The 23,477-nt window shown below is 39.9% G+C and overlaps 1 protein-coding gene across 1 annotated transcript in view; it reads right to left on the bottom strand.

The window, feature by feature from the left end:
* UNC13C (unc-13 homolog C (C. elegans)) overlaps window positions 1-23,477 on the bottom strand; it is a 158,091-nt gene that overhangs the window by 61,113 nt on the left and 73,501 nt on the right. The window contains exon 15 of the mRNA XM_015564757.1: window positions 8,996-9,143. Coding sequence (XP_015420243.1) covers window positions 8,996-9,143 — 148 coding nt within the window. The remainder of the gene's footprint in view (window positions 1-8,995; window positions 9,144-23,477) is intronic.

A 23,477-nucleotide genomic window follows, 5' to 3' on the forward strand; every position in this document is an offset into this window, starting at 1 on the left:
ATTTCTCTCTCTCTCTCTCTCTCTCTCTCTCTCTCTCTCTCTCTCTCTCTCTCTCTTTCTCCCTCTCCCTCTCTCCTAAACATACACACTTTGGGTGTTCTATAGTGTATAGCATAGGCAGTAAGCATACTTTCAATAAAGGTTTGTGGAAAGGTTTGTAATCGTATCACTTCAAATATGATGATTACATCAAATTACAATTTTTAATTTTCTTCATTTACTATTCTAGCATTTATTTCTTCTAAAATTTACTAAGTACCTTCTTCATGTCTAGCATTGTACTAAGCACTTAGATTTCAAAGATGAGTAAGGTCTCTGTCCTTGTAGGGCTTACATTGGGAGAAGAGAGATATACAACCTAGCAATCCTGATATGACTCAATGTGCTGGGGGTGGGGGTGGGGGTCACAAAATGATCCTTTTGCTGGTAGGGAACAAGCATGGAGAAGAGTGGGACAGGGAGGGAAAACCAAAGCAGCAATGTCCTATACCCAAATACAGCAGGCTCAAGATTCCAGAGTCTAAGAATGAAAGGCTATATTAGAAAGGGTTTTCTAAAAGTAGGATGCATTTTCTTACATTACACTTGGATTCCTACAACTTAAATACTTCATTCATATTTGAAAGGTGCCTTGACTACTGAGCATGCCCAGTAACTGAGGCTACAATAAGAAGAAACTGGGAAGCAAAGGAAGAAGAGAGAAGTTGGGGATACAATCATAATAGACCTTCTCCAAAGAAGATATACAGATGGCCAGTAGACATATGAAAATATGCTCAACGTCACTAATCATCAGAGAAATGCAAGTTAAAACCACAATGAGATATCACCTCACACCTGTCAGAATGGCTATCATCAATAAATCAACAAGCAACACCTGTTGGCGAGGATGTGTAGAAAAGGGAACCCTTGTGCACTGCTGGTGGGTATGCAGACTGGTGTAGCCACTGTGGAAAACGGTATGGAGTTACCTCAGAAATGAAAATGGAACTGCCCAATGACCCAGAAATTCCACTTCTGGGAATATATCCAAAGAAACCAAAACACTAATTAGAAAGGATATATGCACCCCTATGTTCATTGCAGAGTTATGACAATAGCCAAGATTTGGATGCAGCCCAAGTGTCCATCAGTGATTGAGAAGATAAAAAGGCTGTGGTACCTTTGCACAATGGAATGCTACTTACCCATAAAAAAGAAGGAAATCTTACCATTTGCAATAGCATAGATCAGTGGTCGGCAGCTGCGGCCCCTTGAGTGTGGCTCGTCCACAAAATACCACGTGCGGGCGCGCATGTACAGTGTGATTGAAACTTCGTGGCAACACTCAAGGGGCCAAAGAGCCACATGCGGCTCGTTAGCCACAGTTTGCCGGCCACTGGCATAGATAGACCTGAGAGTATTATGTTATGTGAAATAAAGCCAGTCAGAGAAAGACAAATATCATTTGATTTGGGGTGGTAAACACACAATAGAAATATAGAGAGTTGTATACCTGAAACCTATATGATTTTATTAACCCATGTCACCCCAACTAATTCAATTAAAAGGAAATAATTTGGGGGATAGAGTTTGTTGCAGACATAGAAAAAAAAGCATTAACTTAAAAGATGATCTCCTGAACAGAAGGGCTAGTCACAGTAAAATGAAAAGTGAAGTAAAACCAATTATTCAGAACAAAGGAGAAGAAAATACGGTCCGTAGAAAGTAATACTTTTACATTCTTAGTTCTTTGTTGATTAAAATAAGTGAGAATGTGGGAAGGGCACTGTCTCTGCCACTTATCTACATAACTCTAGCACATCTCTCAATCTACTTGTGCCTCAGTTTCTTACCTTGAGAAATACGGATACGTTACTGGCCTCCCAGGATTATTTTGGAGAATAGCAAAGTGGTAGACAACATGCCTGGATCACAGTGTTCCTGAGCATTGTGTAACCTTACCTACTATTTGCCATTTTTACTTTGGGAAAGTATTCAGTGTATGCAGAACCTTATCACACATCAAACAAATGCTCCGATTAAAGGTATTTGTGCATAGCCTTAGGGCTGCCCCAAAGAGCCTCATCAGGCTTTGAATGTCATTAGACTGACTGCGCCACTGAAAGGGCCAAACCTCATGAGTTCTCCACTTTCCCACTTGTGCCTCCGAGATGTGCTAACCTCTGGTCTTGGAAGGCAATGCTAGCTAGTTGTATTCTATCATCCCAGGGATACGACAGGCGTGGAGAGTTGCTGGATGGGATTCTGGATCTCTGGTTATCTCTGAAAGGCTTATCAGATAAAGTGAGAAACTACTTCAAACAATGCTTTCAAATCAGTATTAAACTGAAGGTGGCCAAATGGACTTTACTATTTCTCCGCGTAAGCTGAAGACATTCCTGAGCCTTTTCTTCCACAGGTGGCAGCCAGCTGAAGTTTCAGCTGTAGACTTTGGCTCCAAAGCTCATTTCTTTATTTTGATGCCAGTCCTTCTACCAACTAAATATTATTAATGTTAAGTTCTCCTACATTTCTGGTAAGAAGAGACCACAGTGAACCACTTCTGAAAAGAGTTTCTTTTCTACTGTGGACATATTTTTGATAGTTTAAGGAACATAATTAGAATAATTAATACTTTGTATATATAATTCGTGTATTGAAGCATATTAATAGATTCCAAAATGTGACTCTGTAGCTCTCTCATTTCCATTTCAATTTAAACTACATTATACTTCACTTTAGCAGAAAATGAGTTATTAAAATGATCAAAAGGATATATTTGAATTTTAAAAAACTTTAAATAAGCAGGGACTCAAAGTTGTTACAAAAAGTTAAAAAGAGAATAGATCATAGAATTAAAAAATTAATCTCATATACTTTAATTTTTTAGTTGTTAAATATAAAATTTTTTAAATTTGTGAGCCAGTTGTAACTTAGATATAAAATACCCCTTTTGTGTGTAAAGTTTTTGAGGCTTGGATTCCTCAAGCTGTAATAAAAGCTCAACTAAGGAAACAATATGACACGGATAGCTTAGCAATTAATCATTCTGAGCCTCATTCCAAATTGTGTTATCCATTGGGAAAACTTCACTTAACGTGTTTTTGTTTTATACATTTTCACTGTCTACTACAGCATGAAATATTCAAGAAGCCCTTGGTATAATGAAATAAACGTTAGAAGACTTTTTTTATGATGAATATTATAATCAAGATGCAAGAAATGAGTTTTGTAACAGCTTCTAAAACTATAAGTAACACATTCTTGAGAAACAACTTTTCAAGCTAACTACCCAATTTAAACTATTGGGTCAACTTTACGAGGAATAATATGTGATAATTATTATAAATATTAAAATAATTCCTACTCATGTTATACAAAGCTTACCTATAGTATTTCTGTATATGTTAATGGCATAGGGAAACCTAAGGCACTTTTAACTATATATCTTTATCAAAAATAGGTGGTAATATGGTGAGTTTTATTCTAAAAGCAAAATAAATGTTCTTGTCTTAATAAAAATATATTGTGGGTATGTTTGACATATAGGAACTTTAAAATTAAGAATACAAGCATATACTTTCCTGCAGTTTCTTCATTCAGAACACCTTTCTCTTTCTACTTCCTCATGACCCAGGTTACCTACTGACCTCTGTGTTCTCTTTCTTCTCAGGTCAAATTTCCCCCTCTTCTAACATGACCTTTGTTATATCACTTCTCACTTGCTAGTCTAGTTTTATAGCAGGATGTCCCAACCTCAGCACTATTGCCATTTGGAGCCACATGCATTTTTGTCGTAGGGAGCTGTCCTATACACTGTACAATGTTTAGCAGCTTCCCTGGTCTTCACCCAAGAGAAAACAGTGACACAACTACCACTCCTAGATGTGACATCCAAAAAGTTCTTATGATATTGCCCAAAGCCCCTGGGTGAACAAAATAACCCCACTTCAGAACCACTGATTTAGAGCAACTTGTGCATATAACTTCACTAGAGGCCTGGTGCATGAAAATTCATACACTGGAGGGGGGATCCCTCAGCCCAGCCTGCCCCCTCTCACAGTCCGGGAGCCCTCAGGGGCAGGAGGTGACCCAGCGATCAGGGAAAGTGATGCCCCATCACCCTCTGTTGCTGCCACTGCCGGCAGCGCAAGCCTCGGTTGGCCCTGGTTACCTGAGCCTCAGGTGGCCCTGGGCAGCTGGGGGGCTGAGGGAACTGGGGTACTCCGGAGGCAGGCTCATGGCAAGGTGGGGCTGCAGGGACTGGGTGCCGCCATCTTGTGGCTGTTGGTGTCACTATCTTTGAGGGTGGGACAGTCAATTAGCATATTCCCACCTTATTGGCTGTGGGCACCTCTATCTTTGCAATGGTGTGAGGGTCAGTTAGCATAACCCCTCTTTATTAGATAGGATGTTCACCTTTGAATATATACCTCACTGTATGGGACTTTGTTCAGAGGTGATGCTCAGTAAATACTTGTTAAAGAATGCAGATGGTGTTTTATTGCTGCAGTGCTTTTCTAGAATAATAAACATGCTACTCTTATAAACTGAACTTTCAATTTCATTTGAGAACTTAAGCTTCTACAACCATTTTGGATTTATTTTTCAATGTTTGGAATAGAAAGCAGAGAGAAGACGGTGTGTTTTCCATATTGATAGATCTCATTTCTTTCATAAATTTCTAATGAGACTCAATTCCTTGTAGCTTTTTTATGACTTTCTTTTTTTAACCACTAGAAAAAGATGACAGAAATCTACGTAAAAAGAGAAGAAAGCCAAAAGCAAGGTAAAAGTGAAAACGAGCTAAAAAAATAAAAGGAGAAGAAGAAAAAATATGAACAAGATCAGCAGGTATTTCTATACTTATAAATCTATTTTTAAAAAGCTGAATTCAAATAAAAATATATTTTTTATGCCCTTAACCGGAATGGAACCTGGGGCCCGTCAGTCCGCAGGCCGATGCTCTATCCACTGAGCCAAACCGGTTTCGGCAAATAAAAATATTTTTAAAGAAAAATAGATCTTCCAATTTGAAGATAAAAATTTTAATAGTAATTGGTTTTAAAAATTTTAATCTTATAGTTAATTTCCTAACACAGACATACAAGGAAAAAACATAACAGAGAAAAAATTGAGAAAGAAAATTTTAACAAAAAGTAGACTAGGAAGAAAATGAAATAAGGGAAGATTTTATGAGAGGAAAAAAAGTAAAATATGAATGTTTCAAAAAGCACACTTATATTTCTAACTAGAGGCCCAGTGCATGAAATTCATGCACAGGAAGGGGGGGTCCCTTAACCCAGCCTGAACCCTCTTGCAATCTGGGACCCCTCGTGGGATGTCCGACTACTGGATGTAGAAGCTTAAGTCCTCAAATGAACTGGAATTGGCAGTTGGACATTCCTCTCACAATCTGGGACCACTGGCTCCTAACTGCTCACCTGCCTGCCTGCCTGATTGCCCCTAACCACTCTACCTGCCTGCCTGATCACCCCTAACTGCTCGCCTGCCTGCCTGATTGTCCCTAACCACTCTGCATGGCTGCCTGATGCCAATAACTGCCTCTGCCTCAGCCCCCACACCTGGGACCCAGGCTTCCCTCCTCCAGCTGGCCGCAGGCAACTGGGACCTGGGCTTCCCTCCCTCTGGTTGGCTGCAGGCACCCGGGATTTGGGCCAGCCACAGGCACCTGGGACCTGGGCACCTGGGGCCCAGGCTTGCTTCACCTGGGACAGCTGCAAGCACCCCGGACCCCGGGCAGTGCCTCCAGGGCCCTGGCTTTGTCAGGAAGGACATCCAGAATGACGTCTGGAAGACGTCCGGTCTATACAGTCTAATTAGCATATTACCCTTTTATTAGTATAGATGGATCCCAGTCCTTTCATATAACATGTAGATCTATTAAATAACACTTGAATAGCTTAAGACAAGTATTTCCTTGTAGAATATGAGTTAGACATTAAAGGTATAAAAATTACTTTGTTTTACTGGTCATGAGGTAAATGAAAATGTATTTATTTATAGATTGAATTTCATTTAGTTCTGTATTGTTGGCTTGAAAAATCACAGGGAGGGGGGTGGGGAAAGTCCAAGTAATGTCATTCAGAGTATTTGGCCTTCACACTCATTATCAAGAAGATGAACACACAATGGTTAAGAGCACTGAATCTAGAGGTCTAGACTAGCTGAGTTTGAATCTGACTCCCTGCTTTCTAGGTGTGTGACCTTGGATTTCTTGTTCCCCCAGAAGCAGACTCTGAGACAAGCACTCAAGGTAAATGGTCTACCTGGGAAGGAATCCCAGGAAACACTGATAGGGGATGGAAGAGGTGAGAAAAGGAAAAAGCAATATGGTATCAAGCCAGCCCTCTGAGGGAGAACGGAGCTCTGTACTATAGGGGAACGCGAGTCTGTGCAAAACACAAGTTAGAATTGACTTAACTGAGGAAGCTGGATTTTATATTTTTGTTTTTTTAAATTGCCCATTTCCTATCTTTCCCTGGTTGTGGGCTGCTTCCTGGTGCATTAACTCGTGGCACTGAGCATGCTCCTGTGGCTCCTCAGACAGAAAGTGGCAGGGTTTGCAGTATGCAGTGCTAGCTTCAACTTCAAATGGTGTATTTGAAAGTTATCATAACACCAGTGTGATCTTTCTAAACTGAATTAACAAAATATGAGATTTTGATGAACAAAAATTCAATATAATAAATATTAGGATAAATGTTTAGATAACTGCAACAATATTTACACTGGAAACAGACTTCATTTGGTCATTTTGGACTCTGCATGCCACCAGGATATCAGGTGTATGAAGGGGATAATTGATCCTACCATTAACCTCTGTTTCTGATTGAACAATGGCAATGTTATATTACGCAGTAGGATTCCTCTCTCCAACCTCCCTCAGTGTGGAAATATAAACCTCTATTTGAGCAGGTGGAGAAGAGAACCGTAAAGAGATGGCAGGTAACAGTGGAGAATCCTTCATTATCACCAAAGATGTCGAAAGAATGTTTGCGTTCCCTCTGGCTCAAGTGAACTCCAAAGGAGGAAGCTGGGCTTCAGCCTCTTGCTGGAGCCCCATTCCAGAGGGCTGGCCACTAGGAGCAAATATCAAAGGAGCAAGAAGCTATGGCATGTGCTGCAGGAGGCATCACTGAGGAGTCTCTGAAGGGAGCTGGAACAAGTTACACTCATCAAGGAGCTGAACATATACAATGGCCCGTAACACTGGGCCCTTCAGAAAGCCAGCATTTGGATGCAACCATACAGAGAACTCTGAAGACATTTTCCTCCTTCCCTTCCGTGTCTGCCCCCCAGCTGCTGTAGCAGAAAGGGATCTAGAAGAGGGCAGAGAAGGGGAGCAAAGAGTACATCAAGCTCCCTTTACCCCTCAGGTCCTTGGGCCTGATCACACCTGTTTGGGGATGATGAGGTTGGTAGGGATACGTTTCCACAGAGCATGACTGAAGGTAACTATTGGAGAAAATGCAAAGCTGTTTCATATCTATGTCTTGCAAATTTTAACTATGCCCCTCCTCACTGAAAGACATACTAGGTCAAGCCAGAAAAGTAGAGTAAAAAAGAAAAAGGGAGACCAAGTCTGAAATAAAGTTATGTTAAATGGGGTGGTTACTAGGATTGCAGATACTCTTATCTGCCACCATCCATTTTTAATGTTGCCATACAATACATAGTATAAAAATAAATACATGTGCCAAATTCCATATATCAAAATTGATATATAAGCAGTTTTTTGGTGTGGCTCTATGCTAAAACATAGGCTGTATACATGTATGTATATACTATAAATGCATACCCATAAAAACAAAGCACAGTTTTATATTCTTAGATACTCTGGGAATAAAGCTATAATACTATTTGTATGATATATTAGAATTGCATTGATATCTATAAAGTTCAGAAAAAATTCAAAGATCACGGATTCAGGGGTAATGTTCTGAATATTTCTATATTTCTTGATAAGCTCTCATGAACTCAGCTTATTCTTTCTTTCTGGAACCATCCCAAGATGTAGGCTAGGTTTGCATATCATATGAAGAAAAAGAAAAAGAGCATTTAAGTGGACACTATCCGAAAACACCAAGTGTTAAAGACAGGCCAAACACCTACATAGCACTTACCTTGGCATTATCTTTGATGTAGTTAGAAAAGTTAAATATCCATGGAAAAAATAAGTCTGGAGCATTTTCATCACAGGAAAGAAAATCTATTCTTTCTTTTCTGAGGATCTCTCATGAATGAAAAACATATCCTTTTATTTATATTTATGATTTCTGTGGTGTGATTTATTATGTGCTAGAGTTTGAGTCTGCATTTGGGTCTTTTTGACTCATACTGACATTTTCAATAATCTCTCAGAAATGCCAGATCATAAATGCACATAATTGCCAAAATATAATCAATCACAAAGCAACTTGAAATAAAGGTTAACAGTAATATCCTAGAAGCTTATGAGGTGGGCACTTTGCCATGTGAAAGAGATTTGAGTTTTAAATAAAATACTTACCTCTTGGCCCATTTCAAAGTAAAAGTTGAAAACTTTTCTCATATAAAATTAGGATAAGATTAGATTTCCCTTCTGGAAACACTAAAGCAGGAGATTTTATATTGGAAATCAGGATTTGGGGAATTATCACTTTTGGGAAGTTGCCAAAACTAACAAACACCGAATCTTTTATACTAAATTGAAAAAACTATCACAGCTACGGATATTCAAATCTAGGTTTTGCTAAATTTTTTGAAGTTAGTTAAGATTAGTCAACCATTCAATACAGTTTTAGTATTTATCATACCCTACTAATATTAAATTTATTCATAAGCTTATAACTTATGAATGCTAAAAATTTGGTAATTTTATATTAACCATATTCTCCATTCTTATAGCTTTAATTTATTATAGTAAAATTATTAATACTATTTATAATAATTCTTATGTTGAATTTTACCTTGGTGTTCATTTTATTATCACATTCACTGTGTTACTTACTCTGTGAGGTTTGAGTGTCTATGAACTTCTTTATCAAGGCATCAGTCGTTTGGGTATAAAGACTGAGAGCATATCTCAGCGATTGAAGATCGGGGCTTTTCTCCAAGAAATTCTTTTTGAGGCCATTTCCTCCCGCATGGAAGTATTGCTAAAAAGGAAATAAGTAATGTAAGCAAAGGCGTTTGGAATAACACTGGAGGTGAGGTTTTATTGCTGTAATAATAAAGCCCAACTGGAATGATACAGTACATCCAATGTAAGGTAGTTACAAAGTGCTACCACATTCTCATTGCTAAGTCATCACCATCTAGTTCAGTTTCCCCTCAGTATCTCTGAAACGATGCTCTACACCATGGACCCCAGATCCTTGAGGCTTAAGACTTTTCCTCTCACTCAAAACTTTAAGCATATGAGATCATGAAGATGCAGAAGAGGTCAGCAATCTATAGACTTACACATTTAGGTAATAATTGAGTTGGTTATTGGCTTCTGTTTTCAGAAGATGAGAATCAGGAACAGTGTAAACAAGTGAAACTCACAAGAACAGTATAACTGTGGTAACCACCACCTTGTTTACCTCTCACTATAAAATAAAGGCTCAGCTTGCCTTGGGATCTCTCTCTCTGTGGCCTCAGCCAGGCACAGGGAAGATCCACGGAGACTAAGGAAAGCTAGAGAGTTTTGAACGCTGTCTCCGTGTAAAACATTCTTCGCCGACTCCGTCCACACCTTTGGGAACCCCTGGACCGCTGGGGCTGGACCCCAGCAAGGTTTTATTGCTGTAATAATAAAGCCCAACTGGAATGATACAGTACATCCAATGAAAGGTAGTTTCACAGTGCTACCACATTCTCATTGCTAAGTCATCACCATCTAGTTCAGTTTCCCTCAGTATCTCTGAAACGATGCTCTGCACCATGGACCCCAGATCCTTGAGGCTTAAGACTTTTCCTCTCACTCAAAACTTTAAGCATATGAGATCATGAAGATGCAGAAGAGGTCAGCAATCTATAGACTTACACATTTAGGTAATAATTGAGTTGGTTATTGGCTTCTGTTTTCAGAAGATGAGAAAAATGTCCAGGGTTAGCAAAATTTCACAAGGAAGGTACCTTAGTCACACAATTGCAGACACTAATTTGTCTTTCAAGGCCAGGTACCTGCTAGTCCAACTTTCCCATCCTGTAATCATGCAGTGGTGCAGATAGAGGCCAATCTAAAGAGTCAGAGTGGACCTTAGAAAATCAACATCCCCTGAACCTTATACCTTATGTCTGATAAAATCAAATAGGGTTTGTTGTTTTCTTGTAATGCCATCCAACAAACTCAGAAACAGTATAGTTTAGGCAAGATAATATAGAAGCTGTAAGCTCTTTGACTATTAATATGGTCATCAAAGGATGTTAGCATTTGCCTGCTGCAAGTATTATACATGATATCTTTTTGGAAAGCAGAATATGCAGAAATATGTAATAGAAATAAAAATGTTTTCCCCTAATCATTTACAGATGACAATACATACTATTTATAATATTCTGTAATTGCTAGATAAATAGTTTGCTTTCTTTCTCTGCACCAACAATGCTAAACTTCACATTCATTGCAACATGGCTCACTATGGTCTGTGATCCCATAAAATGACATATTTTGAAAAAACTCAACAAATAATTTTGATACAGGTTCTCAAATGAATGTGTGTCATCCCTCTATTCCATTCATAATTATCTCAATTTTCTCCCCTAATCAAGGGGAGATGTAAAAAAATATTCTGTTCATTTATAGGCATCTGAGTGCACTTTTAAACAATATAATGTAGAGAAGATTCAGGGGATAGATCAGAGAAAGTAGGAATTGGGGATATAATCTCAAGAAAGATTGCTCCAGAGGACAACCAAGATGGTGGCATAGGTAAACACCTGTACTTGCTGCCTCTCACAATCACATCAAAACTACAACTAAAATACAAAACAAATATAATCTAGAACCATGGGAAAGCTGGCTGAGTGAAAGCTCTACAACTTGAAGGAAAGAAAAAAGCGCATTGAGACTGGTCAGAGGTGTGGAGGTGCGGAGGTGTGCGCAAAATGTTCTGGCAACTGGGTGCGCTGTTGTCTTTTTCAATCAGGAGGAGATACAAGCTCCTGATTGCTCTGAACTTCAGTTCCAGGTGAGACTCTGGGGACACAGACTCATACGGGGAGAAACTGTACTGTCTGGCATCGGGCCAGAACGTGAGGGCGGCTTTATTTCAGAGGTGCTCACAGCAATCATTGTTCCTGCATGGGGCTGCAAGACACAGAGACCTGGGGACTTCTCTGGTATAGGGCCAACTGGCAGCCATTGCTGTTTGCTTTGCCCTGGTGATTCCCTGAGACCCTGCCCCGCCCAATTTACAACCCTACCCAAGCTGTGAGCATTGGCTTTTGCATATGAATGGCCTGTTCTTTTACAGCTTAAAAACCTAACAAACTGCAGCTAGGTCAGAGAGCTCCAAAGCTTCCAAAAGAAGGCCCAAGGCCCAACAGCAACAGCAGCCTGCCTTGCTTCACAGCTGGGCCTCATCTAGCTATTTCCAAACTCCAAACAAAAAGGAGGAATCTGAAGATCTCTCTGTAGCTACTGCTGGGTGGCCTCAGGGAGTGGCTGACTTTGCACCTCCTTGGATATCCAAGAGCCAGTGTATCCATTGGTCAGTGTGAGACCATACCAGATTATAACTCTTCACATCCATAAGTGACACACTCAAGGGGCAGGCTCAGTGAGCAGCAAAACCCCACTGATGCAATCCTGCCCCATAAGGGTGTCTCCAGCACAGCAGTTCTTCCATTGTAGACATAGCTGATCCTCACAGCCAGTTGGCCTGGAGGTCAATTCTTCTCAGTGATAAAAACAGCAATCAAGACTTAACTACAAGAAGGCTGTGAACACAGCCCACAAAGGGGTGCACCAAGAGTCTACCTCGGGTGATTGGGGAGGTTGAGCCACTGGTCCTATAGGACACCTAGCACACAAGGCACTCTATCAACACAGGGAAGCAGCCAAAATGCAGAGACAAAGAAAGCATGTCACAAATGAAAGAAATGGAGGAAAGCAAACTACTGGATATAGAATTCAAAACCATGGTTATAAGGTTACTCAAGAATCTTCTAGAAACCTCCAAGAAATTTAGTGAGACCCTCAAGGATATGAAAAAGGACCAATCAGAAATTAAGCATACACTGACTGAAATAAAGAATATTATAGAGTTCCAACAACAGACTAGAGGATCCCAAGAATTAAGTCAAATATTTGAAATACAAAGAAGCAAATACACCCAAACAGAAAAGCAAAAAGAATCCAAAAATATGAAGATAGTGTAAGGAGCCTCTGGGACAACTTCAAGCGTACCAACATCAGAATTATAGGGGCACCAGAAGAAGAGAGAGAGCAAGATATTGAAAACCTATTTGAAGAAATAATGACAGAAAACTACCCTACCTGGTGAAAGAAATAGACTTAGAAGTCCTGGAAGTGCAGAGAACTCCAAACAAGAGACATCCAAAGAGGACCACAACAAGATTCATTATAATTAAAATGCCAAGAGCAAAAGATAAAGAGAGAATCTTAAAAGCAGCAAGAGAAAAATAGTTAGTTACCTACAAGGGCGTACCCATACGACTCTCAGCTGATTTCTCAACAGAAACTATGCATGCCGGAAGGGAGTGGCAAGAAATATTCAAAGTGATGAATAGCAAGAACCTACAACCGCTAAAGGAGTTTATCACTACCAAACCAGTATTATATGAGATGCTGAAGGATATTCTTTAAGAACAGGAAGAAGAAAAACGTAAAGATAATAACTATGAACAACAAAGTGACAACAAATACTATCTATCAACAAGTGAATCTAAAAATCAAGTGAATAAAAAATCTGATGAGCAGAATAAACTGGTGAATATAACAGAATCAGGGTAGAAAGGGAGTGGACTGACAATTCTCAGGGGCAAGGAGGTGTCAGGGTGTGGGAAGAGATTGAACAAAATCTTACACCTACGGACGAGGACAGTTGTGGGGGGTAAGGGCATGGGGTGGGTTGGGAACCTGGTGGAGGGGAGCTATGGGGGTAAAAAGAGGAACAACTGTAATAATCTGAACAATAAAGATTTATTAAAAAAATAAAACTGAAAATATAAAGTGAACATATATTTTAAAAATGCATGATGAACAAAAGAAAAGAGAAAGATTGCTCCAATTACAGACACCCTCCCCAAGGAGAAAAATTATGGCCATTTAATATTCCAATAGAAAAATAGAAAAGGCCCTTTTCTTTTTAAAAAAAGAATAAACATATAATATTTAAAGTTGTTTTACACTTTGATCTTCTTATAAAAATGTTAAAATATTTTTCACAAGTATAAGTATTTATTGAGGTCTATGAATCCAGAATTGTTTCGGGTGCTTTGGTGAATAAAAGAAATATAATCATTCCTTTCTTCATGAAACATGTATGCTATTTGAGATGAGAAAATATTAAATAGATGTATTGAAAGGGAAAGTTTGTTCTAGACAGTTTGGCTCAGTGGATGGAGCATCAGCCTGTAGACTGAAGGGTCCCAGGTTCAATTCTGGTCAAGGGCACATGCCCAGGTTGTGGGCTTGATCCCTAGTAGGAGGCGTGCAAGAGGCAGCCAATCAATGATTCTCTCTCATCATTGATGTTTCTTTCTCTCTATCCCTCTCTCTTTCTCTTTGAAATCAATAAAAATATATATATTTTTTAAAGGGAAAAGTTTAGTTTGGTCTTGACATTTCTGCTAGAGGAATGATGGGGTTGGGGTGCTCTCTTGAGGTCTGTTTACATAACAAACCATGGAGCCATCAAATGCAATAGCTCACAGTAAAGAGCAGTGGGGTAAACTGAACCAAGAAGAGGCAGGATATTCTAAAAGAAACACATTCTCCCTCTCAATGTTTCTCAAACAAGCTCCAGTTTTATTAAACCTCAACATAAATACTAGAAGATTATAATAAAAAGACATATAAGAGAAATAATAATAAGCAGCTGTAATGGTATTTTGCCATCTCTCAGTACTAATAAGAGTTGTTAGGAAAGATTGTGAAAGATTTTGAAATAGGAAAAAAGGATTAGTGGGTGTTCTCCATAGTGTACCCATCTGGGTTACCTGTTTTTCGTTGTCTTTAAGCTATTTAAAACTCTGTAAGCTGTAGAAGATGGGTAATAATATAAATGACCTTTGTTCATAGAAATGAAAATTAGTTATTTCTGGTAGGGTGTAACTGATTATTGTTGTGTGGGTAGATTTGTGTTGCCTCTATTCGTAAACTTCCTCCAGCTTTTCTTACTACTTATCCTTGTGTGTGGTTCTTGAAATTCTCCTTTGAGCCACTTGTAAGAGCTTACTGGCTCCCTTAATAATAGATGAGCTAAATGACATTTTTTGCTAGTTTTATAATTCCCTGAGTATAACAATTATGCCCTCTTTAAAAAACTGTTCTTTAATAGTGTATGTAAGGTAGTGTGGATGAGAGCATTCCTAAGGGTGACCATAACTTTTACTGTCTAATTTGTGAGAATAGGGCCATGGACTTGTGGCTCACCCTGATGGCATCTGCCATCCTAAGCCTGTTCTTTCTCCCTCTGTTACTAATAAATAGGATAAATATTTATTAATCTTATACCATGAGCCACAACTTGTGCTGGTCATCAAGGATATGAACCTAAAGAAGTCCAGAGGTTGGGATTATAATCTAATAGAAAATATAACCAAAAGGCCAAAATGACTTCAATAACACATTGCAGGTGTAAGAGAAATTATTTGAAATATAGATAATAGGGAGGCAAACAATTCTATTGGGGACTGAGTCAGTAGAGGTTTATAAAGTGGTGACATCTGTGATGTCTATAATTTTATCTGCACTGCCATTTTAAATTTCAGCAGCACCTTGGTAAGTCACTGGAGTGGACTAGAGAAAAAGGACAATGCCCCTTGGTAACCAAGAGAAACCCTAGGAGTCCCAGAAACACTTAAGAATTGAGGTACTTGCCAAAACCGGTTTGGCTCAGTGGATAGAGCGGCAGCCTGCGGACTGAAAGGTCCCAGGTTCAATTCCAGTCAAGGGCATGTACCTTGGTTGTGGGCGCATCCCCAGTGGGGAGTGTGCAGGAGGCAGCTGGTCGATGTTTCTCTCTCATCGATGTTTCTAACTCTCTATCTCTCTCCTTTCCTCTCTGTAAAAACTCAATAAAATATATTTTTTTAAAAAAAGAATTGAGGTACTTGTAGTTTTGAAAATGTGTTTTGAAAATTTTTATAAGAATTTATTTGGGCCAAACTGATGGCATATGCCTGCCAGGGAACAAGATAAATACTCCCAGAATAATGCTTCTTTGGTATACTTATTTGCTACTATTATTCTATTCTCTGCACTAAACTTGTGGTGTCTATAAGCTTCAAGTTAAGAGCTGACATTGTAGTCTTAAAGATTTACAATGCTTACTAACATACTTAATGCTCTGAGACTCACTGTGGTAAATAAATGTTCAACCTTCCATTAACACACAGTAGTCCCCCATTATCTGCAGGGGATATATTCTAAGAACCCATGTGAATGCCTAAAACCAGTATAGCACCAAATCTTATATACTATTTTTTCCTATGTATACATGCTTGTGATAAAATTTAACTTATAAATTAGGCACATAAAATATTAACAATAATTAGTAATAACAGAGTAGTTATGATAATACAGTATAATAAGAGCTATGTTGCATTATTAAGTAAAATAAGGGTTACTTGGACACAAGCACTATGATGCATGACAGTTGATCTAATAACCAAGATGGCTATTTTTAAAAATATATATTTTATTGATTTTTTACAGAGAGGAAGGGAGAGGGATAGAGAGTTAGAAACATCGATGAGAGAGAAACATCAATCAGCTGCCTCCTGCACACCTCCTACTGGGGATGTGCCCGCAACCAAGGTACATGCCCTTGACCGGAATCGAACCTGGGGCCCTTGAGTTTGCAGATTGATACTCTATCCACTGAGCCAAACTGGTCAGGGCAACCAAGATGGCTATTAAGTGACTAAATGGGCAGGGGGTGTGTACAGTATTGAGACACTGGACAATGGGATGATTTACATCCTGGCCAGTATGAAGCGAGATTGTCAAGATATTATCATGCTACTATGAATGGTGCCCAATTTAAAACTTATGCATTGTTCAAATCTGGAATTTTCCATTTAATATTTTTGGACTGTGGTTGACTGCAGGTAACTGTAATGGAAAATAAAACTGTGGGTAAGCGGGGATTACTTGTTCCTTATTCTTAAAATGATTTGGCTATAGGACATGTATTACACAGGACATTGGTTAACACTTGGGGGACACAAGAATTCCATGGAATATGATTTAGGAAATTGTAGGATAGAAGAATGTGACTTGACTTCATACAATTGAGATCATTTTAAAAAATATGTTTTTATTGATTTTAGAGAGAGAGGAAGGGTGAGAGGGAAACATCAATGAGAGAGACATCAATGAGTTGCCTACTGCAGGACCCCCACTGGGGATCGCACCTGCAACCTGGGCATGTGTCCCGACCAGGAATTGAGCCCATAACCTCTCTGTGAATGGATGATGCTCAACCCACTGAACCACCCAGCCAAGGCAAATTGAAATTGTTTTAAGTATCTAGATGATTTCATGGAAGAAGGGAACTACAGTAAGGCTATAAAGTCATAAACTATGTATTCCTTCTTGCACCCCTTATCTCTAATAATAAAAGCATAATATGCTAATTAGACCTGGCATCCTTCCTTCTGGACAAAGTCTCAGTGAGTGGGGGGTGCGGCAGAGGTCCCTGGCTGCGGCAGTGGTGGATGGGGCCTAGGGCCAAGGCTCTTGCACGAATTTCGTGCAGCGGGCCTCTAGTCTATACATATAAAAGCCTAAGCGACCGTTATGACAGAACGACTGGAATGATGGTTGCTATGATGCACACTGACCATCAGGGGGCAAATGCTCAATGCAGAAGCTATCCCCTGGTGGTTAGTGTGCTCCCACAGCGGGAGTGCCACTCAGCCAGAAGCCGGCCTCATGGCTGGCGAGCACAGTGGCAGTGGTGGGGGCCTCTCCCACTTCCACAGCAGCACTGAAGAGTGGTGAGCCAAGTGGTAAGTGTGAGCAGGCAGGCAGGTGAGGGGTTAGGTGCGAGCAGGCAGGCAGGTGTGTGGCTAGGGGCAAGCAGGGAAGTGAGCAGTTAGGAGCGAGCAGTTCCAGATTGCAATAGGGATGTCCAGCTGCTGGATGTCCAACCACAGGGATTGGGCCTAAACTAGCAGTCAAATGTCCCCTGAGGGGTCCTGGATTGCAAGAGAGTAAGGCCGGGCTGAGGGGCGCCCTACTCCCGTGTGCATGAATTTCATGCACTGGGCCTCTAGTAATTTTATAAGAAGACATGTTTTTAACTAGGAAGGCATTATTTTGTAGGTCTCTGGGACATGGGGACTAATCATGAAATGAAAATGTAAATAAGGTATGAGTGTGTTCCTGAGGAAAGCCTAAGGGTCTCTCTAGGGTTTTCGGTTATGACACTGAACTGCCTTCTGCTAGAGGCTCTAGCAGGATAGAAAGTGAGCAAAAGATTTGTAAGGGCAGAAATGATGCCTTTGTATTTTGGATGCATTGTATAATAGGGGATGTTGCAAGACATAACCAGGACAGAAGGTAGCAAAGTTAAGGGAGAAAACAAGAAAGTAAGATGCTATGAATGAAAGTCTCTATTCAGTGAACACAGACAAGTAACACATGCTATAGGGCCCTTACTCAAAGAGCAAAGGAAGTGACTTCTGGGTTTAAAATGCCACCCGATGGGAAGCCTTTCACAGTGTTCAGAGCCTGGCATGTCTCCTAAGAGCACAGGTCTTCGTATCTCACCAGCACAGGTAATCAACAGAAAGGAGGATCAGGCACCGTGTACACCTTGTTATTCAGAGATTTCACATTCAGTTTTGACTCTTTGCAAGCATCCCGAAGGAGCAGGAGAGTAGACTCTGTATTTTGCTGAGGCTTAGGTTTGAAGGATATGAATATGAGGCTGATATGTGGGTGAATGTCTTAGCTATGAACATCCACTGTCCACAGCTCAGTGCAGCTGAGTTGCTCTCATTCCTTGTAGTAAGTATTTTGCAGGGGAATTATGTCCTAGAGGGAATTTGTGATTGCAGGGTTTGGAAGCCTTCTCAATGTTTCCTTTATGCACACAGAAAGTGGATTATTCTCCATTAGTTCTAAACAAGAAAACTATGACTCAGTTTCTTGTTGTTCCTCTGAAACGTGCAGAATCCCTGAACATTTCTGATGTGCTCAGCTGTTTTGCTTATTAGGCTGGTGCACATTAGCAGAAAGTAACTGGCAAAGTAGCACATTGGGACAACCCATTTCCTCCTCATTCAAGAAAGGAATTTCCAAGCAGAAAGGAATTTCCAAGCAGCGAGAGGACCATGGAGAGGGTGGCTGCTCAGTGCCGTGAAGGGAAAGGATGTCAGCTGGGTGACCTTCTCCCTACCCTTGGCCCCGTCCTGGCTGATATTTTCACCTCAGACATTGACAGACAAAGACAGAAAGCATGTTTTCCAAGTGCGCACTTGAGCCAAAGCTCGAAGTTACTACGTTGAAGAACAGAATCTGGCTTCGGGAAGGTCTTGGCAGCCTGGAATGGTGGGCCAACATTTATAGGATCAGATGACAAAGGAATAAAAAAGGCCTTTATTTATGATACAATGTTTTCCGCAAAGTACAAGATAGGGATGACTTAGCTTAACATCAGTAAAATTTAAAAAGCCATAAAGCTCTATTTGCTCTCAACTTCAACATGATTTAGCAAGTGATAGGGCAGCTCTCAAAGCTTATGAAATCTTATGCATTCATATAGGTAATCAGGTCAAGACAAAGGGTGTGAGAGAGCAACAACACTCTCTTCTAGTTAGAACAAAACTGGGATATTAGAGTTATTCCTAATTCATTCCTAGGCTTCATTTTTTTTAATGAAAAATATAAAAAAGTGAAAGGCATCCAAAGTAGATGAGCAGGGTTTTGCAAGGTGTAGGAACATGCTATTTAATATATGGTTGCAACAGCTTCAGGGAGCATGATAGTTTTCTTCTATGGCTAAAGGGCTATCCTATACAAAAAGAAATAGAATTTTTCAAAGGACTGGAGAAGGACCAATGCAAAACTACAAGTATCAGGGAAGCAGGTTTTTGGTTCTCATAATAAGTGCATCTTAAAACTGGAGCTGTTGCTTATGGGTTAGTGCGGTCCTGTCACTGGCTTTTATTTTATTTTATTTTAATTTTATTTCCATTACTGGCTTTTAATGGTGGCCAGTTGACCACAGGCCAACACTGCAGATGCATCACTCTGTATGAGCAGGAGCGGGGAGATGTTGGGTTATGAATCCAATTCTCAGAGTTTCAAATCCTCTTCATTTCTTTGACTTTCTGCCCTCTAATTTAAGATATAATTCTTCATCTTTCCTCTGCACAATGTGATTTTTGCAGAGATGATTTAGCCTCACAGATTATCAGTTCATTTATTTTTAGAATGGTAATAAAAATATCCTCCATTCCTGAGTATAGTGTGGTAAAGATGAAATTAATTACTGTAATGGCTTTGTGAACTGTAACGATTTTTCTATTTGTAAGAAAATATACCTAATTGGTAGAATAACTCCCCAAACGGTAGCCCTGCTTTGTTTCCTGAGCACCAGTCCCTGCCTCTAACAGTCCGCTGGGTACTTATTGTAGTTTCTGCCACCATATCTAACTCCGACGTGGCAAGAAGAAAATGACCTCCCTGCCTAAGTTGCCATTTTTCTCAGTGGAGCCATGCTTCCCACTTCCCTGATACCTCGGAGTCACCCTGGGCTCCTCTGTTTCTCTTGCCCCAATTTCAGATCCAAGTTCCAGTGATGTCCCTTTCTGGTGCCCTCATGTTCATCTTTTACTTTCTACCACCCTGGTGATAGCCTCCTCCGTCCTATGCACTAAATAACCGTCACTGACCTCTGTAACCATAATCTTGAACCATTTAACCCAGTTTGCACATTCCTGTAACATTTCCATTGCTAAAATGGTCCTTCTGGCATGCCATATATTTTCAAAAATGCCCATGGCTCCTCATTTATAGAATCCACAGAGGGTGCTAAAGGACCTCTGTACTTTCAACCCAAACCTCATTTTACACTGTTTTACTGTACAAACATCCAGTTAAATCCAGTCTGGCGAGTAGAATGGTCTGGTCACTGACTCCTAGCCCTCTGGTCCTGCGCCTTACTGTGGTGAAATCCTTCTCCCTGATTATGTTCAAGTCATGAGTCTTTCTCCACTGTTCCGGCCCTGATGTCTTTCCCATCTAGCCTGGGGTTCCCTTCCAACCATCAAGACCACTCCTTCAGCTTTTCCCAATCCTTTGAATTCATAGTAGTGGCTTCTTCCTCTAAATCCTTACCACTTTTTTTTTTTTAACACACATATATTTTTATTGATTTCAGAGAGGAAGGGAGGGGGAAAGAGAGATAGAAACATCAATGATGAGAGAGAATCATGGATTGGCTGCCTCCTGCACACCCCACACTGAGGATCGAGCCCACAACTTGGCCATGGGCCTTGATCGGGAATCGAACCGTGACCTCCTGGCTCATAGGTCGATGTTCAACCACTGCACCATGCCTGCCAACCTCCTTACTACTTTTTAATCTGTGCCCCTTGGTTAGCATCTGTAGCACTCTGTTCTACCTCTTATACTATTGTCTCATAAATTAACACATATCATTATCTAATTTTTAATGTGCCTTTTCCATCTTTAAATCCAGAATAAAAACTCCTTGAGAGAAGGAACAGCCCTGCTTCCCAAAGGGAAGTCTCAGAAAATACTGAAGAATTTCAGGATGGGCAGGGAGGGGCGGTTGTGTTCTTTATAGTGAGAAGTTGCTGTGCACAGGAAACCAAAGGCCAGAGCACAAGGCCTTGAGGACTTGAGCTATTGCTTGAGGCAAAGAATTAGATTTAATAGGTAGCTTCCCTGAGAGAGAATGAAAGGTTATTAAGAAAGGGGGGAAAGTGGTACGTGGGCTCTGTGAGTTTAGCAGCAGAGAGGGGCTCCCCCAAAATAACCCAGTTCCCGGGCAACATGGTAGTTATATTGAAAGAGCTTTCTATATGACAGGAACCGTTTACACTTACTTTATATGTGGTAACTCATTTAATTTTCTGACAATAACCTCTTCAATCCTATTTCCATTCCCATGGGCGAGGAGAGTAATGTGCACACTCGAGTTTCTCCCTCTTTATCACCCACATCCTGCTACTCTAATTGCCCAAGTAGTTTCAAGTATTTTATTTACATTTTTACTTATATTCATTTTCTGATATTTGTAAAGGCTTCCATCCTTCACAGTTATATGTTGACTTCACTAATGTAAGGGTGCCTGGTGAGGAGCACTGATATTATATCTGAATGAAAAGAATTATGACTAAAGTATCACTTCCTTTTTCTTGATAAGTATCTAGAGATATTTTTCCTTTTTGTGTGTGTATGTTCTGCATGAAACTGCAAAAAATAAACCACTTCAGACCTGATTGTAATTTGTGAGGGTGAAAAATAGTACTGCTAAATTAAAAAAAAAATCAATATAAATATTGCCTGCATGCTTAGCAAGACATTCCTTTTATAATCCCAATTAAAACCTTTCTAAATTCTTCAGCTCTTCATGTTTGTCACATATTTGAAGATCTTTCACAGTCTATTTTTACTGACTGGAGGGAACATGCTAATGTTTCTTCACGAATTTGCAGGAAGTATTTACTTTTTCGTTACATATACTATTTTGGTAGTGATTTTCCATCATCATTTTTTTTCCTTACAATACCTGAATCATGATTTTGGTAAACTCTGGCAGACAGTTTATCTTGCCATCTTGTAAACTTAGATATAATAATAACCTGACTTTAACTGCCGAGGTTTAAGAAAATTATTTGATAGATATTTCAAAATCATTTTCTACTACAACTGGATTCCTTTTTTCCATAACAGGTCAGAAATTCAGATTCTTTACTTTGATGCTTAAGCCTTAGTATTTTGGCTCCAATCCAATGTTTCTCTTTCTGTTGATCTCTTCTTTTTTGGATGGGAGCAAACCTGCATCCTAGGTATGTGTCCTTGACTGGGAGTCAATCCCACGACCCTTCAGTCCCCAGGCCAGTGCTCTAACCACTGAATAAAACCAGTCAGGGCCAGTGTTCCTCTCTTATTCCCTATAATATGCAGCCAGTCATGACCTAGTCCTCTTCACTAGACTATGTGGAGATTTCAGGCTGACCCACATCTTCTCGCATTTCACTCATGCTTTTCTCTAGGCCTGCAACAACTTTCCCCTTGTTTTTCCCCAATTTATCTTCTAAACTCCAAATTTGTTTCTCTAGGAAGCTTTTCCCTAGGTACCCACGAAGAATTTATCACCCTTTCTGCATCCCTAACCACTTTTTCCACATCTCTTTTATCAATTGTAGATGTTTTTGTTCATAAGTTAAGAGCAAGGTCTCATAACTTATGACACCTCTTCATTGCTTACCGTACTTGCTATATGCAGTAAGCCTTCAAATACTGGTAATAATTTTTTAATTATGATGCTCCAAACTAGGTAAGGCATGTGCTCTTCTCATAAGGATTTTAAATAATTCAAAAACTAGAATCATAATGATAAAAAAGAAGATGCTGAGAAGCAGCCACCAAATTGCCATGTGAAAAACAGGTAACAGGATAGGGTAAGACCTTAGTCAGGGTTACAGCCTCAGGCATAACATTGCATATCTCGCGATTTGTCTGGAATCCTGAGTGGCAGAAATGGTGTTATCTAGTATTAAATGAGCAAGTATGTTCCAAAACTCTATTTGCATAGATATTCATATTTAGTCTAAATTCTTTTCTTTATACCAAGAAATGCAGATTCCTAGGGGCCCTGATCCCCATGTTTGCTATTGTTAAACCCCCGTATCGCCACTGCATGAAGTCAACCACACCTGCAGCACACATTGCAGAGTCATGTCGGGTCCAAATGACAAGTGTCCCACGGGAATTGGAAAGGTGGGAAAAATAAAAGCAGCCAGTTTTTTGTTTTTTTTCTTTTCTTTTTTTCTGAGTATTTAAAACTTCATCATAAAATAACTTGAGGAATGTTCAAGATTTAAGAATTTCCTTAAGCCTGGAGATTCATGCTCAGGTCCAGTATCTGCTGCTGGAAAAATGTCTCCAGTTTATCTTTGAAAGAAACCCACATTTCAGGGAATCCTACAGCAGTCCTGAGTCTTCTGCCATGTGGTCTGTGACTCAAAAGCTCAACAAGGACCCTTTCAGACTAGGGTTTCCCAACTGGACTATTAGCTTGCACATACTGATTAAGTTGTTGGCTGTCTGC

This window comes from Myotis davidii, unplaced genomic scaffold (assembly GCF_000327345.1).
Source record: "Myotis davidii unplaced genomic scaffold, ASM32734v1 scaffold1421, whole genome shotgun sequence".
NCBI classification, from domain to species: domain Eukaryota; kingdom Metazoa; phylum Chordata; class Mammalia; order Chiroptera; family Vespertilionidae; genus Myotis; species Myotis davidii.